The following is a 14,532-nucleotide window of genomic DNA, read 5'->3' on the forward strand; positions in this document are numbered from 1 at the left end:
ATTAACCCCTAATTTAATCCCCCTACACCGCCCCCAGCTATATTAAATTAATTAACCCCTAATCTAATCCCCCTACCCCGCCGCCACCTATATTAAATTATTTAACCCCTAAATTACTAAACTATCCCTACCACTAAACCTAAGTCTAACCCTATAAATAGCCCTGAAAAGGGCTTTTTGCGTGACATTACCCCAAAGTAAACTGCTCTATTACCAGCCCTTAAAAGGGCTTTTTGCGGGGCATGCCCCAAAGAATTCAGCTCTTTTACCAGCCCTTAAAAGGGCTTTTGGTAGGGCTTTGTCACAAAGTAAACTGCTCTTTTGCATCTAATCTAAATCCCCCTACACCGCCGCCACCTATAATAAATGTATTAACCCCTAATCTAATCCCCCTACACCGCCGCCAGCTATATTAACTATTTTAACCCTAATTATATTAGGGTTAATATAGTTAATATAGTTATTATATTATATATATTAACTATATTAACCCTAATTATATTAGGGTTAATATAGTTATTATATTATATATATATTAAGTATAATAACCCTATCTAACTCTAACATCCCTAACTAAACTCTTATTAAAATAAATCTAATATTAATATTATTAATTAAAATATTCCTATTTACCTATAAAATAAACCCTAAGATAGCTACAATATAATTAATAATTAATAATTACATTGTAGCAATTTTAGGGTTTATATTTATTTTACAGGTAACTTGGTATTTATTTTAACTAGGTACAATAGCTATTAAATAGTTAATAACTATTTAATAGATACCTAGTTAAAATAATTACCAATTTTTCCTGTAAAATAAATCCTAACCTAAGTTACAAATACACCTACACTATCAATAAATTAAATAAACTAAAAATATCTAACTAAAATACAATTAAATAAACTAAACTAAATTACAAAAAACAAACAAACACTAAATTACAAAAAATAAAAAAAAGATTACAAGATTTTTAAGCTAATTACACCTATTCTAAACCCCCTAATAAAATAATAAAGCCCCCCAAAATAAAAAAAATTCCCTGCCCTATTCTAAATTAAAAAAGTTAGCTCTTTTACCTTACCAGCCCTTAAAAGGGACTTTTGCGGGGCATGCCCCAAAGAAAACTGCTCTTTTGCCTGAAAAAAACAACACAATACCACCCCCAACATTACAACCCACCACCCACATACCCCTAATCTAACCCAAACCCCCCTTAAATAAACCTAACACTACCCCCCTGAAGATCTCCCTACCTTGTATTCACCCCGCCGCGCAGAACTCTTCATCCGATCCGGGCGATGTCTTCAAACAAGCTGCAGTGAAGTCTTCTTCCATCCAGCGATGTCTTCAAGCAAGTGGCAGAGAGTCTTCTTCCATCCGGTGATGTCTTCAAGCAAAGCAGCATCTTCAACCTTCTTTCTTCGCTCCTCCGCCGCGGAGCATCCATCCGGCACGACGACTTCCCGACGAATGATGTTCCTTTAAATGACGTCATCCAAGATGGCGTCCGTCGAATTCCGATTGGCTGATAGGATTCTATTAGGTTCAGCCAATCGGATTGAGCTTGAATCTGATTGGCTGATTCAATCAACCAATCAGATTTTTCTACCTTAATTCCGATTGGCTGATATAATCCTATCAGCCAATCAGAATTTGACGGACACCATCTTGGATGACGTCATTTAGGGCTATTTGTAGGGTTAGACTTAGGTTTAGTGGTAGGGATAGTTTAGTAATTTAGGGGTTAAATAATTTAATATAGGTGGCGGCGGTATAGGGGGATTAGATTAGGGGTTAATTAATTTATTATAGCTGGCGGCGGGGTAGGGGGATTAAATTAGGGGTTAATTAATTTAATATAGGTGGCGGCGGGGTAGGGGGATTAAATTAGGGGTTAATAATTTTAAAATAGATGGCGGCGGGGTAGGGGCTCACATTAGGGGGTAGGTAAGGTAGATGGCGGCGGGGTAGGGGCTCACTTTAGGGGGTTATAGATTTAATATAGCTGGCGGCAGGGTCCGGGAGCGGCGGTTTAGGGGTTAATACATTTTTATTGTTAGGATAGTGAGGGGGGATAGCGGATTGAGGGTTAGACGTGTCGGGCTATGTTTGGGAGGCATGTTAGACAGTGCGGGTGATTTAATAACTTTAGTCAGGTTTTGTAGGCGCCGGCAGTTTCTAAAGTGCCGTAAGTCACTGGCGACTCCAGAAATTTGTACTTACGCAGATTTCTGGACATCGCTGGTTTATCAGACTTACGGCACTTTAGCATCTGACGGCGCCGTATATAGGATAGCTCGAGTTGCGAGCTGAAACTGCGGGCGGCGGGGGTTCCCTCGCTTGCGCTGCAAACTACACGGTATATCAGATCGCGCCCCATGTGTATTACTTGATTTCACAAGCTTGTATCAGATATTTTAATGAAGTAAATTATAGGAATCTGCTATTTGTTTTATGTTTTCTAGAATTTAAGATTGGGCAATATTACAACAAGAGAATAATAAACCAATAAACCACAGATATATAGTCTATTGATATTAATAATTATATGCAATTATAAAAAAAAAAAAGAAACTATTTTCTGCATGATGAGGAAAGTAATATTTATGGTACCATCTTTATATTTTTTTTAAACAACTTCATACACCACTTATCTGTCTCGTTTACTGTGGCACATTTCAGTGGCACATTTATCTGCAACTTGTCTCAAGCCAGAATCTAAGGTTTTACCAATTTGGGGCGAGATTACATGTACGGCACAGGCTTCAGCGCAAGCGATGCAACCCGAGCCACCCGTAATTTCACCTTGCACATCGGAGTATTACATATACAGCGCCGGCAGTTCATAAACTGCCGTAAGTCGGAAAAACTAGTGATGTCCATAAATAAGCGTAAATACACATTTCTGGAGTTGCCAGTGACACTTTAGAATCTGCCGGCGTCTAAGAAAAGTAAAAAAAAAAATCTAATCTCCCGTAAAAGTCTAACACGCCTCCCAAAAATAAGCCTGACACGTAAAACCCCTATATCCTCAATCCCCCCTCTCACAACTAATAATAAATGTATTAACCACTTTACCGACAACCCACACAACACAATAGGTCTAATTAAACTATTAACCCCTATATCCACAATCAAACCTACACCGCAAGTAATAACTAAATTATTAACCCCTAAACCACCAAAGCCCACAACACAATAAACCCATCAAAGTATTAACCCCTAAACTGCCAAAGCCCACAACGCAATAAACTTATCAAAGTATTAACCCCTAAACCGCCAAAGTCTACAACGCAATGAATCTATCAAACTATTAACCCCTAAACCGCCATTTAGGGGTTGGTTGTGTGGGTGATGGGTTTTACTGTTGGAGGGGTTGTATTTTTGTTTCAGGTAAAAAGGCCCTTTTAAGGGCTATCAGTAGTTCAGTTTAGGCTAGGGTTTTTTTAAAAAAAATTTGGGAGGGGGGGTATTTTGATAGGGCTATTAGATTAGGTGTAATTAGTTTAAATATCTTGTAATTTGTTTTTTTTCTGTCATTTAGTGTTTTGGTTGTTTTATAATTTAGGTAATTGTATTTAATTTATTTAATTGTATTTAATTTAGGGAATTTATTTAATTGTAGTGTAGTGTTAGGTGTTAGTATAACTTAGGTTAGGTTTTATTTTACAGGTAAATTTGTATTTATTTTAGCTAGGTAGTTAGTAAATAGTTAATAACTACTTAGTAACTATTCTACCTAGTTAAAATAAATTCAAACTTGCGTGTAAAATGAAAATAAACCCTAAGATACCTAATGTAACTATTATATTGTAGCTAGCTTAGGGTTTATTTTATAGGTAAGTATCTAGTTTTAAATAGGAATTACTTAGTTATTAATAGTAGGTTTTCTTTAGATGCATTTTAATTATATTTAAGTTAGGGGGTGTTAGAGTTAGGGTTAGACTTAGATTTAGGGGTTAATAAATTTAGTATAGTGGCGGTGACGTTGGGGACGGCAGATTAGGGGTTAATAAATGTAGGTAGGTGGTGATGTTAGGGGCGGCAGATTAGGGGTTAATAATATTTAACTAATGTTTACAAGGCGGGAGTATGGTGGTTTAGGTGTTAATATGTTTATTATAGTGGCAGCGATGTCGAGAGCGGAAGATTAGGGGTTAATAATTTTATTATAGTGTTTGCGATGTGGAAGGGCCTCCGTTTAGGGGTTAATAGGTAGTTTATAAGTGTTAGTGTACTTTTTAGCAATTTAGTTATGAATTAATTATGTGAATAAGTAGAGCGCTGGATATATAAAATGTATTCCAAACCTCTCACTATGAGAAAGATCCTTCAATCTATTCTAAGGGTTTATTAGTATTGGAGTGATAAAGTGAGGGCGCTAACAATAGCTGAAGGAATAAGTGAAGAAATCTGAATGTGTAAATCCCAAAGAATTAGAAAAGTGCAATAAACATATTAATAAAAGCACAAAAAATGTGGATATCTCTTGATTCTAAATATACCCCTTTTTTATTTTAATACTGTGTCTTTTTTGTAGATGTTCTGGAGGTCAATTTATAAGTATATAAACACTCCTTTGCATATCACACTTTATGTTAACCAATACATTATCTGTTATAATACAAAATTATTTTTTTTTAACTTTAATGAATTAACTACTGGCAGCTACAATATTTAAGGTTTCACTTAGGGCACATCATTATTTATTTATATAAATACTATCTGGAAAATCAGCAGTAATATCTGCAACCATTATTTATTTTACACAAATACAGCACCTTATTTCATATACTTTTGAAGTTTTTATATTTATATTTACATTTTTTGCGCTTTTATTAATACATTTATTGCACTTTTCTAATTCTTTGGGATTTACACATTCAGACTTCTTCACTTATTCCTTCAGCTATTGTTAGCGCCCTCACTTTATCACTCCAACACTTTAGTTATGAGTTTTATGCTACAGCTTTGTAGTGTAAAACTCATAACTACTGACTTTAAAATGCGGTACGAATCTTGACGGGATAGGCTGTACCGCTCACTTTTTGGCCTCCCAGGACAAGCTCGTAATACCGGCGCTATGGAAGTCCCATAGAAAAAAAGACTATACTCAATTTGCATAAGTTGATTTGCGGTAAGGCCAAAAAAGTATGAGGTGCCCCTAAATCTGCAAGACTCGTAATAACAGCGTTATGAGACTTAACGCTGCTTTTTTACTCATAACGCAAGACTTGTAATCTAGCTGAAAATTACCAAATTTTTTAAAAAAATATACCTAATCCCTATGAAAATAAAAAAGCCCCCCCAAAATAAAAACACCCCTTATTCTAAGAATAAACTACCAGTAGCCCTTAAAAGGGCTTTTTGCAGGGTATTGCCCCAAGATAATCAGATCTTTTACAACAAAATACACAAAGTCCCCCTAACAGTAAAAAAACCCCCAAAATAAAAGAACCTAACACTAAAAAAACCTAAACTACCCATTGCCCTGAAAAGGGCATTTGTTGGACTTTGCCCTTAAAAGGGCATTTAGCTTTTTTACTGTCCACCCTAATCTAAATAAAACAACCCCCCCCCCCCCAAAAAAAAAAACCTTAAAGAAACCCTAAGTCTAACTCCCAGGTTGGTACTTACCATTCCTGAAGTCTGGCGGAGAAGGTCCTGTTCCAGGTGGTGAAGTCTTCTTCCAAGCAGCGACCTCTTCTTTCTTCTTCCAGGAACATCCGGCGCGGAGCTGAAGACCGTTAATAGCGGATTAGGGTTAATAGTTTAATTAGGCTTTTTGCGTTGTGGGGGGTTGTCGGTTTAGGGTTTAATACTTTTATTAGTTGAGGTGTGGGTTTGTTGGTGGATATCAGGGTTAATAGGGGGGATTGTGGTTGATAGGTAGATAGATATTGCTCATGCGTTAGGTGTTTTCGGGAGTTACGGTGCTCCCATACTCAGTGCAAGGCCTGCTGCGGCTGCCTTGTATGGCGAGGTGAAAATGGAGTACGATTTCTCCATTTTCGCCACGTATGTCCTTGCACTGAATATTGGATAACGATTTGCGACGCAATCCCATGTTAGCTTATGGAAGTAAAAATTGCGGGCGACAGGTGAAATATACCCATGTAACTTGCATGCCAAACTCGCGTAAAAACAACGGGTGTTGACGGCTTTTGTGGGCGCCGCTGCATATGTAATGGTGACCTTGAGGTGAATCAGTGATTGAGCAGTGGTTCAACCTAGGCAGGAAATACTCACACTCTGCCCTGTTAAGAGTGCTCAAGGGTAGAAATGAGAAACACAGCTTTATTTAATATGTAATGTTTGCAATAGCTACATCAGGAAATAAACAATCCCTGGAGTACCACTTACCAAGGGGTAAATGTACCACAGGTTGGGAAACTAGGGGCTAGAGCATGCAATTTTAAACAACTTTCCATTTAACTTCTATTATCTTATTTGCTTCATTCTTTTAGTATCCTTGGTTGAAAAGCATGCCTAGGTAGGCTCAAGGGCAGCAGTGCACTATTGGAAGCAACCTGCTTATTGGTGGCTGCACGTATATGCCTTTTTGTCATTGGTTCATTAAATGTGTATGGCTGGTTCCCAGTAGTGCAATTGTGCTCCTTCAACAAAGGATACCAACAGAAGGAAGCAAAGTTGATAATAGAAGTAAAATGTAACGTTGTATTCTCGGTCTAAATCATGAAAGAAAAAAAATTGGGTTTCATATCTCTATAAAGGGACACTCAAGTTGAAATTAAACTTTAATGATTCATATTATAGAGCATGCAATTTTAAACAACTTTCTGATTTACTTCCATTAACAAACTGTGCACAGTCTTTTTATATTTACACTTTTTAAGTCACCAGCTCCTACTGAGCATGTGCAAGAATTCAAAGAATATAGGTGATACATGATACATGATACAGGAGGAATGGAAATAGACATAACTGAAACTTGTCAGAAAAAAAAAAAATCTATTACTCATTTGAAGTTCAGACTAAGGGGGTCAATTTATAAAGCTGCGGTGGACAGGGGGCACACATACGCGCCCCTGTCCACGCAGATCGCCTCTGGCAGGCTGAATTCCACTGCCGGAATTCAGCATTGCACACAAGCGCTATTTTGCACTGGCATGCAATCCCGCCTCCTGCCCGCACACAGCCAATCACGCACGGGCAGGTGCTGTCAATCTCCCCAGTAGGACAAGAATGGGGAGATTGAAATTTGCCACCTAAGAGGTGGCGAAAGGTTAGGAAAGCAGCGGTCTGATGAACGCTGCTTGTTAAATACGGACTGCAGGTTCTCTTGTGAGAACCTGAAGTCGTAGGCAGGCTTCGTCTGCCGAAAGGGTTTATTAAATCGACCCCTAAATGCTATTGCATTGTCTTGTTATCATGCACACTGATTCTTTAAACTCAAAGTGGCTGTGTATTTAAGTGTTAATATTTCAATGTAATTTTCTACTTTAAAATATAAGTCCAAGCTATTGATGGAATAAAACTAACATTTTGCACTGAAACATTATTCTATTTAATGTTATGCAAATGTTAAATAACTTTAAAATGTATATTTTATGTGATTACAGTAGTTAGGAAGAATTAAACATTAGAAACTATACAAGCATCTTTTCCATTGTAAAATTATTGCTGTGCTGGTGAGAAGGTGGAGCATTTTTTTGCGTTTTCTCACAGGTCAGAATGATTCACAGAGAAACTTGCATGAGAAAAACTCATTACTTAAAGGGACACTGAACCCAATTTTTTTCTTTCATGATCCAGATAGAGCATGACATTTTAAGCAACTTTCTAATTTACTCCTATTATCAAATTGTCTTTAATCTCTTGGTATCTTTATTTGAAATCCAAGAATGTAAGTTTAGATGCCGGCCCATTTTTGGTGAACAACCTGGGTTGTCCTTGCTGATTGGTGGATAAATTCATCCACTAATAACAAAGTGCTGTCCAGTGTCCTGAACCAAGAAAAAAGCTTAGATGCCTTCTTTTTCAAATAAAGATAGCAAGAGAATGAAGAAAAAATGTATAATAGGAGTAAATTAGAAAGTTGCTTAAAATTGCATGCACTATCTGAATCACGAAAGAAAACATTTTTTTTAGGTTCAGTGTCCCTTTAACCTTATAATTTCAAAGCTGGTGAATTAGGCTAAAATATTTTTTTTAATATTCTTTTTATATCAGATTATTGTATTAATCTAACGGTGATAGAAAGACAGACAGACAGATAGATGTGTGTGCATGCATATATATATAAATCTATATCTAATCTAACAATTATGTCTGTTTTCAATAAATTGGTACTGGTGAGTCTAGAAACTTTCATGAGTGAGATTTGTGTGAAGGGTAAATGTGTGTAAATAGATGTGATGTCCATTTAGGGGTGTCTCCATTCTCAGAAAAAAACAAAATACTGTATATGCTAATTAGCATACATTTCCATAAATAATTATACAACATTATTCTAAAACTAAAGCTGCCAAGACTGGTTTAAAATGATTGTTTAAGATTAGATTCCAACACACTAAATATCAACATAACAGGGTCTTTATTAATAAATGCATTCATTATTATCTACATTGATCTCAACTTTAAAAATGTTGGCCATATCAAGAAAACACCACCTAGGTTGCAATCTTAGGTATATGTGTTTCTAAGGGACAAAGTTCAGAACACACAGCTTAAATAATTATTTTTATGTATCTCATCATTGCTGATGATATGAGGCATTGCCCACCAGACATGTGAGTTTTAGTGAATCTAGCGGTTTCTATCTGTGTTGCTTCTATGCTTGGTAAGTTTTCTTTGAAATGTGGACCTACATATCAGTCACCTAATGCATAATAATAATAATAATAATAATAATAATAATAATAATAATAATAATAATAATGACCTCCAGCACACTTTCAAACCTTCCCCAAGCCTAATATGCTTTAAGAGATCCCTCTCTACATATCTCAAAACAGAATGCCCCTGTCATGGTTGATTATATATTTCTTACCTGTTCTATGTATAATTTTTGCATCTGTTGTGTATTATTATTGTTTTTGAATCTTATTGTACCCTATTGTATCAATGCAATGTTTTGTGGTCCCAGGACATACTTGAAAACGAAAGAAATCTCAATGTATCCTTCCTGGTAAAATATTTTATAAATAAATAAATAATACATAATAATTGTACCCCTTATTGTTAGAAAGTAGCATAATATAGAGGGCATATGGGTGTATTGCAATAAAAAACACAATATCAATGCCACTTAAGCCTTTGTGAACTAAAGATTTTCACAAGGTGGTACTACAACACTGTGGAACACATTTAAGCACACCCTGGTACTATGTATATGACCAACAAATGTTTCCTTAAAGGGATAAGAAAGTCAAAATTAAACTTGCATGACTCAGATAGATCATGTCATTTTAAGACGCTTTTAAATTCACTTCAATTTTCAAATGTGCTTTGTTCTCTTTTTTTTAAAAGAATATTTACATATCGTACACTAGTGGGGGCTTCTGATTGGTGCCTGCACACATTTGTCTCTGGTGATTGGCTAACTAGATGTGTTCATCTAGCAGCCAGTAGGGCAATGATGTTCCTTTAGCAAAGGATAACAAGAGACTGAAGCAAGTTTGATAATTGGTAAATTGGAAAGTTGTTTAAATTGTATGTTCTAGCCAAATCATGAAAGAAAAATGTAGGTTTCCTGTCCCTTTAAATGAATAATTCATCAGGTGGAAATGATCCATTCAGATTTGATGTATGGTGCACATTTTTATATTCACATTTCTCAGTTCATTCCACAGTTATTTTAAAAATGGGAGTCACTGATAGCCAAGGCCAACTGTTTTCACACCCAATAAAACTCCATGTGTGACTAAACATTCAGCAAAATTAACTCAGTTAAAAGCATGAGGTCAGTGATGCATTGCCAGTGCTTCCATTAGACCATTTTCTACTAGCAGACAAGCATTGTTTCTTGCAATTAAAAACAGCATGGAGTTTTGAGGGTCAGATCCCCCATCACATAACAAAAGACATTTGTTTTATCTGCTAAGCTAAAATATGATGTATTAATGCACTGAGCAGCCCAAACAGATAACGTAAAATGCTTATCTCATCTCTACTGCTGCCTCATATTGATCCAGGCACAGTGTAAGGGCCAGCACACCCCACCCCACCACACCTAACCTACTGTGGGATTTATATTACAGGGAAATCAGCTGTACAAAGGCATGTAGCAGCACTAAATCCAGCTGCTTGCATGGAACATTTTTATATATCGCTGTGGCTCCTACACATTTTTAAAATAAATAGATGGTAATATGAACTAAATTAAAAAAGCTAAAATCTGTGTGAAAGTTCTTAGTTGATAAGTTAACTCCATGTCTGCCAGAGTCCTGCAGTTTATGAAGCACGGGTAAGGGCTGGAAGTGGCAACTAACTATTCTATCTCTTGATAGCATGAGGCATTTTCCTACATGGATGGTCTGCAATTATTAATAGAAATTGCAAGGTCTATGCTTCCAGAAATAACTCGGCTACAATGAATCTCAAGGAATTTCTGAATATGCTTTCGCTTGTAACTGCTGGCTGCTCAACCACAGCATTGAAATGAAACAGAGGCAAGCCCTTGAATTATAACGCATGCTTTGAAGTATATAGATTTCTTTGCATGCTTGTGCATACTGAAACAATACTTTGTGATATGAGCGCAGCTTTGCATCACAACCATTGTTTAGCAGCAGACTTTATTGTGCATTAGAAGCTCTGTTGTGTCTTTAATGCACAGACCTACATTAGACACGTTGCTTTCTCACAATACACTGGCATTGCACTACATGCAACATTATTGGCAATATTCAATACACTTAAAGCTCTGCACTCCTAAGTATTGCTCTGCAGGCATCATTTGTTTGCTTGTGCTACTGTTGTACAATCACTGGCATTAAAAAAGCTTGACATTGTATAGCAAGCATTATTATTCTAAAAATATATACTGTATAATTAAAGCAGGAGAATTATTCTATACACTGTAAATAAAATGCAAGAATTAGCTGATAAATAGAACAGCATAACAATCTGCCCCCTGACCCTCTGTGGTTGAATAGGTAACATGCTGCTTTTGCACTATAAAACTGCCACAGTGTGTGAGTTAACAAACACCGATCTGAAGTAGGGAGACAAAGAAACTAAGAATACACCGAGCTCCCTTCTGAAACCCCAGCTGTTCCCTTAGATAAGAAGAAAAAAAAAGCAATTAATATTTTTTTTACCCGATCTCATCCTCTTCGAGTTCAGATATATCCGCCAGGATAAGAAGAACCACTAACAAGGTGACAGTGGCCAGCACCCAGCTCCTGAAGTCTGGATTCATGGCTCTGTGCGCTGAGGCAAAGCAAATCAACAAGAAGGTAGAGAGCTGCAGCCCCAAGTCAATCCGACCATGCGATCCAGATCACAGCAAAACCCTCCCCAGCTGCTCACAGGATCCCAGGCTCTGCTGCTAGATGTGGGAATACTGCTGGTGGCACATCATTGTCACCTACATCCAGAGTACATGCGGCTGCTGCTGCTCCTCTCACAGACACTGGGAGAGAGATCCATGCAGAGCTCTGACATCCACAGCCTGACACAGAGATCCTCCCTCTTTCCCTCTCCCTCTCTCTTTTTCCTTAAACTTCTGACAAAAGAGGTCCACACCTGGGAATAGTCACTAGCAGAAGGAGGGAGAGCTGTTTAATAATGAAAATCACAGATATCATGTAGTTCAGGAGGCTTGTGGAGCGTGTGGTATAGTATATCTGATGAAGATGTATTCTCCTACTTTTATTGGACATTTGCAGTTTAGGTTGTCTCAGTAACAGTGAAAACACCATGGGTATGACAAATGATGGTGAGCATAATAGTTTATTGCCAACATCAAAACGATTTTCTTTTAAAATACCAGGTATGGTTGTTAAGCTCCTTGCAGAAGTGTCTGAGGATTGGTGTTTCTTAAGTTTTAATATTTTAGTAACTGGTTTTATTACACTGTTGATGAAACAACACACAACAATCAGTAAACTTGCTGGTTTCAACTCTCTCTTAAAGGGGCATTCTAATGCACACATTGAATGCTCTAATATGTTAGAATATTATTTTTTCTATGTAAATAAAAAAAACAATGGATGTCTCTTTTTTCCTTGCAGTGCTTAGTCAGGTCTGAAGGGTTTAACTAGACACAGTCAGGGGAGCCAGTTTTTCTGAATGGGGTTTATAAATTATAGCTAGTTCTGAGTGTAAGCGTGTTTTTTGTAAATCTAATATTCTTGTTCTATCCTTGTGTTTCAGCTTTTATCTGTAAACACCTAAGTTACTTAATATCCTGATACACCAAATATATCTGTGAGAAAATATGTGTATATAAATATGAATGAATGTATGCATACCATCACATAAATTAAGCTTGCAGAATGATATACTTAGAATAACACTAGGGGGACGATTTATCAATGTCTGGCAAACATGATCCCCCAGACATCGCTGAATGCCGACAGCATACGCTGTCGGCATTTAACATTGCACAAGCAGTTCTGGTGAACTGCTTGTGCAATGCCGCCCCCTGCAGATTCGGCCGCTAGCGGGGGTGTCAATCAACCCAATCGTACACGACCGGGGGGATTAATGTTCGCAGCCTCACAGCAGGCGGACGAGTTAAGACCGCTGCTTCTTAATTCCTGATTCCGGCGAGCCTGAATGCTCGCGCGGAATTAGAGGCATTGGGGCTGGTTGACCGCTTGGTAAATCGGCCCCTAGGAATATCTCAGAAAAGCAGAATTTAGTTCATCCTTTTTCCCTTTTTGAAAATTATTTTTTGTTAGATAATTTAGAATGTAAGGCTCATGATATTGTCTATAAATATTGTAGAGGTGCTGAAGAAGCGCAAGGAGATAGAAGTTTATATGGAAGCAAATTAGTTGTTAGGTTTTCCATTTTAGGAGTGGATATTTTTTAAGTTTTAATTAATGGTTGATTGTCTAATTGGCACTGATAAATTATTGGCAGCATTTTTTTCTTAAATACATATTGTCTTGTATTTATTTGCAGAACTGGTCAGCTGCAATGAATATGCAAGGACAATATTTAGTTTCAATAATATATGGTGGATGAATACAATTAAACCATGTTTAATCTTAATCAAGAAGTTTGTATTTTTTATTTTATTATTATTTTTTTAATTATTACTTTTAGTGAATGGAGAGATATTCCATGATATGTTTTTGTGTTATTTTTTTGTAGAACTAAGTGAAATCATTTTATTAAAGAGATTACAAATTAAGAATAGTGTGCTGCTTGTATTCCCCTGCAAATAGGGATTTTGCCAGATATGATGACGATCCTTATAATTGGGGAAAAGCACTTAATCGTGTTACCCCCAGTTTGAACAATCTGTGGGTGATGAGAGAGATACAGCAAGATTGGGTAATATTCATTTGTAAACTGCAACTAAGAATACCTTTCAAATTTAGGTAAATTTGGGAAAAATCAAATAGTATGAATTAAAGAAATAAAATATTTTAACTATAGAAAAATGGTTACACATGAGAAAAGATCTTGTGCAGCACACAGACATAGGAACTGTGTGAAATAGGAAAAAGGGAGGGGTAGAGGGGACTATTTAACCCTAGTATAACTCTGACTGACAGTTCTTGTTAGACAAACCATAGTGCCCATTGTAAATATAGCCAAAAGCCTTAAAGGGACATGAAACACAACATTTTTCTTTTATGATTTAGACACAACATGTGATTTTAAACAACTTTCCAATTTGCTTCTATTATCTAAATTGCTTCAGTCTATTGGTATCCTTAGTTGAAAAGCATATCTAGGTAGGCTCAGGAGCAAGCAATTCATTACTGGAGTAACCCGCTGATTGGTTGATGCACAAAATTGCCTATTTTCATTGGTTCAACAGATGTCTTCAGATAACTCCCAGGTAGTGCAAAGTTGCTCCTTTAAAAAAAGATTCTAAGACAATGAAGCAAATTAGCTAAAATAAGTATATTTGAAAGCTGTTTAAAATCACATGCTGGATTTGAATCATGAAAATTAATACAATTACACATTTGTAGTTTCATGTCCCTTTAAGTAAGAGTATCCCATACTACATATCAGAAACCCTGAGGTTAACTGTTGGTCCTGTAACAGAATGAAATGTTTTTTTTTTTGTTAAGTCCAACACTGTCCAATAAATTTAATCAGGAAATACTTACTGTGTAAACTAGGGTGGGAGTCTTGCGAGAACCTTCAGTTGTAGGAGGGCAACGGCTCTTGATAAATTGAACACAATGGGGAATATTTATCCGTGTTTCTGGCGAGCCTGCCAGAAACAGCAGTTAATGAAGCAGCTCTGAGCAGGCGGACAGACATCACCATAAATCAACCCGATTGAGTATGATCGGGTTGATTGACACCCCCTTCTGGTGGCCCATTGGCCCGCGAGTCAGCAGGGGGGCAGCGTTGCACCAGCAGCTC

General features: G+C 36.9%; 1 protein-coding gene across 1 annotated transcript in view; it reads right to left on the reverse strand.

Moving 5' to 3' along the window:
* ST8SIA2 (ST8 alpha-N-acetyl-neuraminide alpha-2,8-sialyltransferase 2) overlaps positions 1–11,588 on the reverse strand; it is a 767,470-nt gene extending 755,882 nt beyond the window's left edge. The window contains exon 1 of the mRNA XM_053717635.1: positions 11,292–11,588. Coding sequence (XP_053573610.1) covers positions 11,292–11,392 — 101 coding nt within the window. The 5' untranslated portion in view covers positions 11,393–11,588. The remainder of the gene's footprint in view (positions 1–11,291) is intronic.
* Positions 11,589–14,532: the final 2,944 nt, after the last annotated feature.

The sequence above is a fragment of the Bombina bombina genome, chromosome 6, assembly GCF_027579735.1.
Source record: "Bombina bombina isolate aBomBom1 chromosome 6, aBomBom1.pri, whole genome shotgun sequence".
Classification (NCBI taxonomy): domain Eukaryota; kingdom Metazoa; phylum Chordata; class Amphibia; order Anura; family Bombinatoridae; genus Bombina; species Bombina bombina.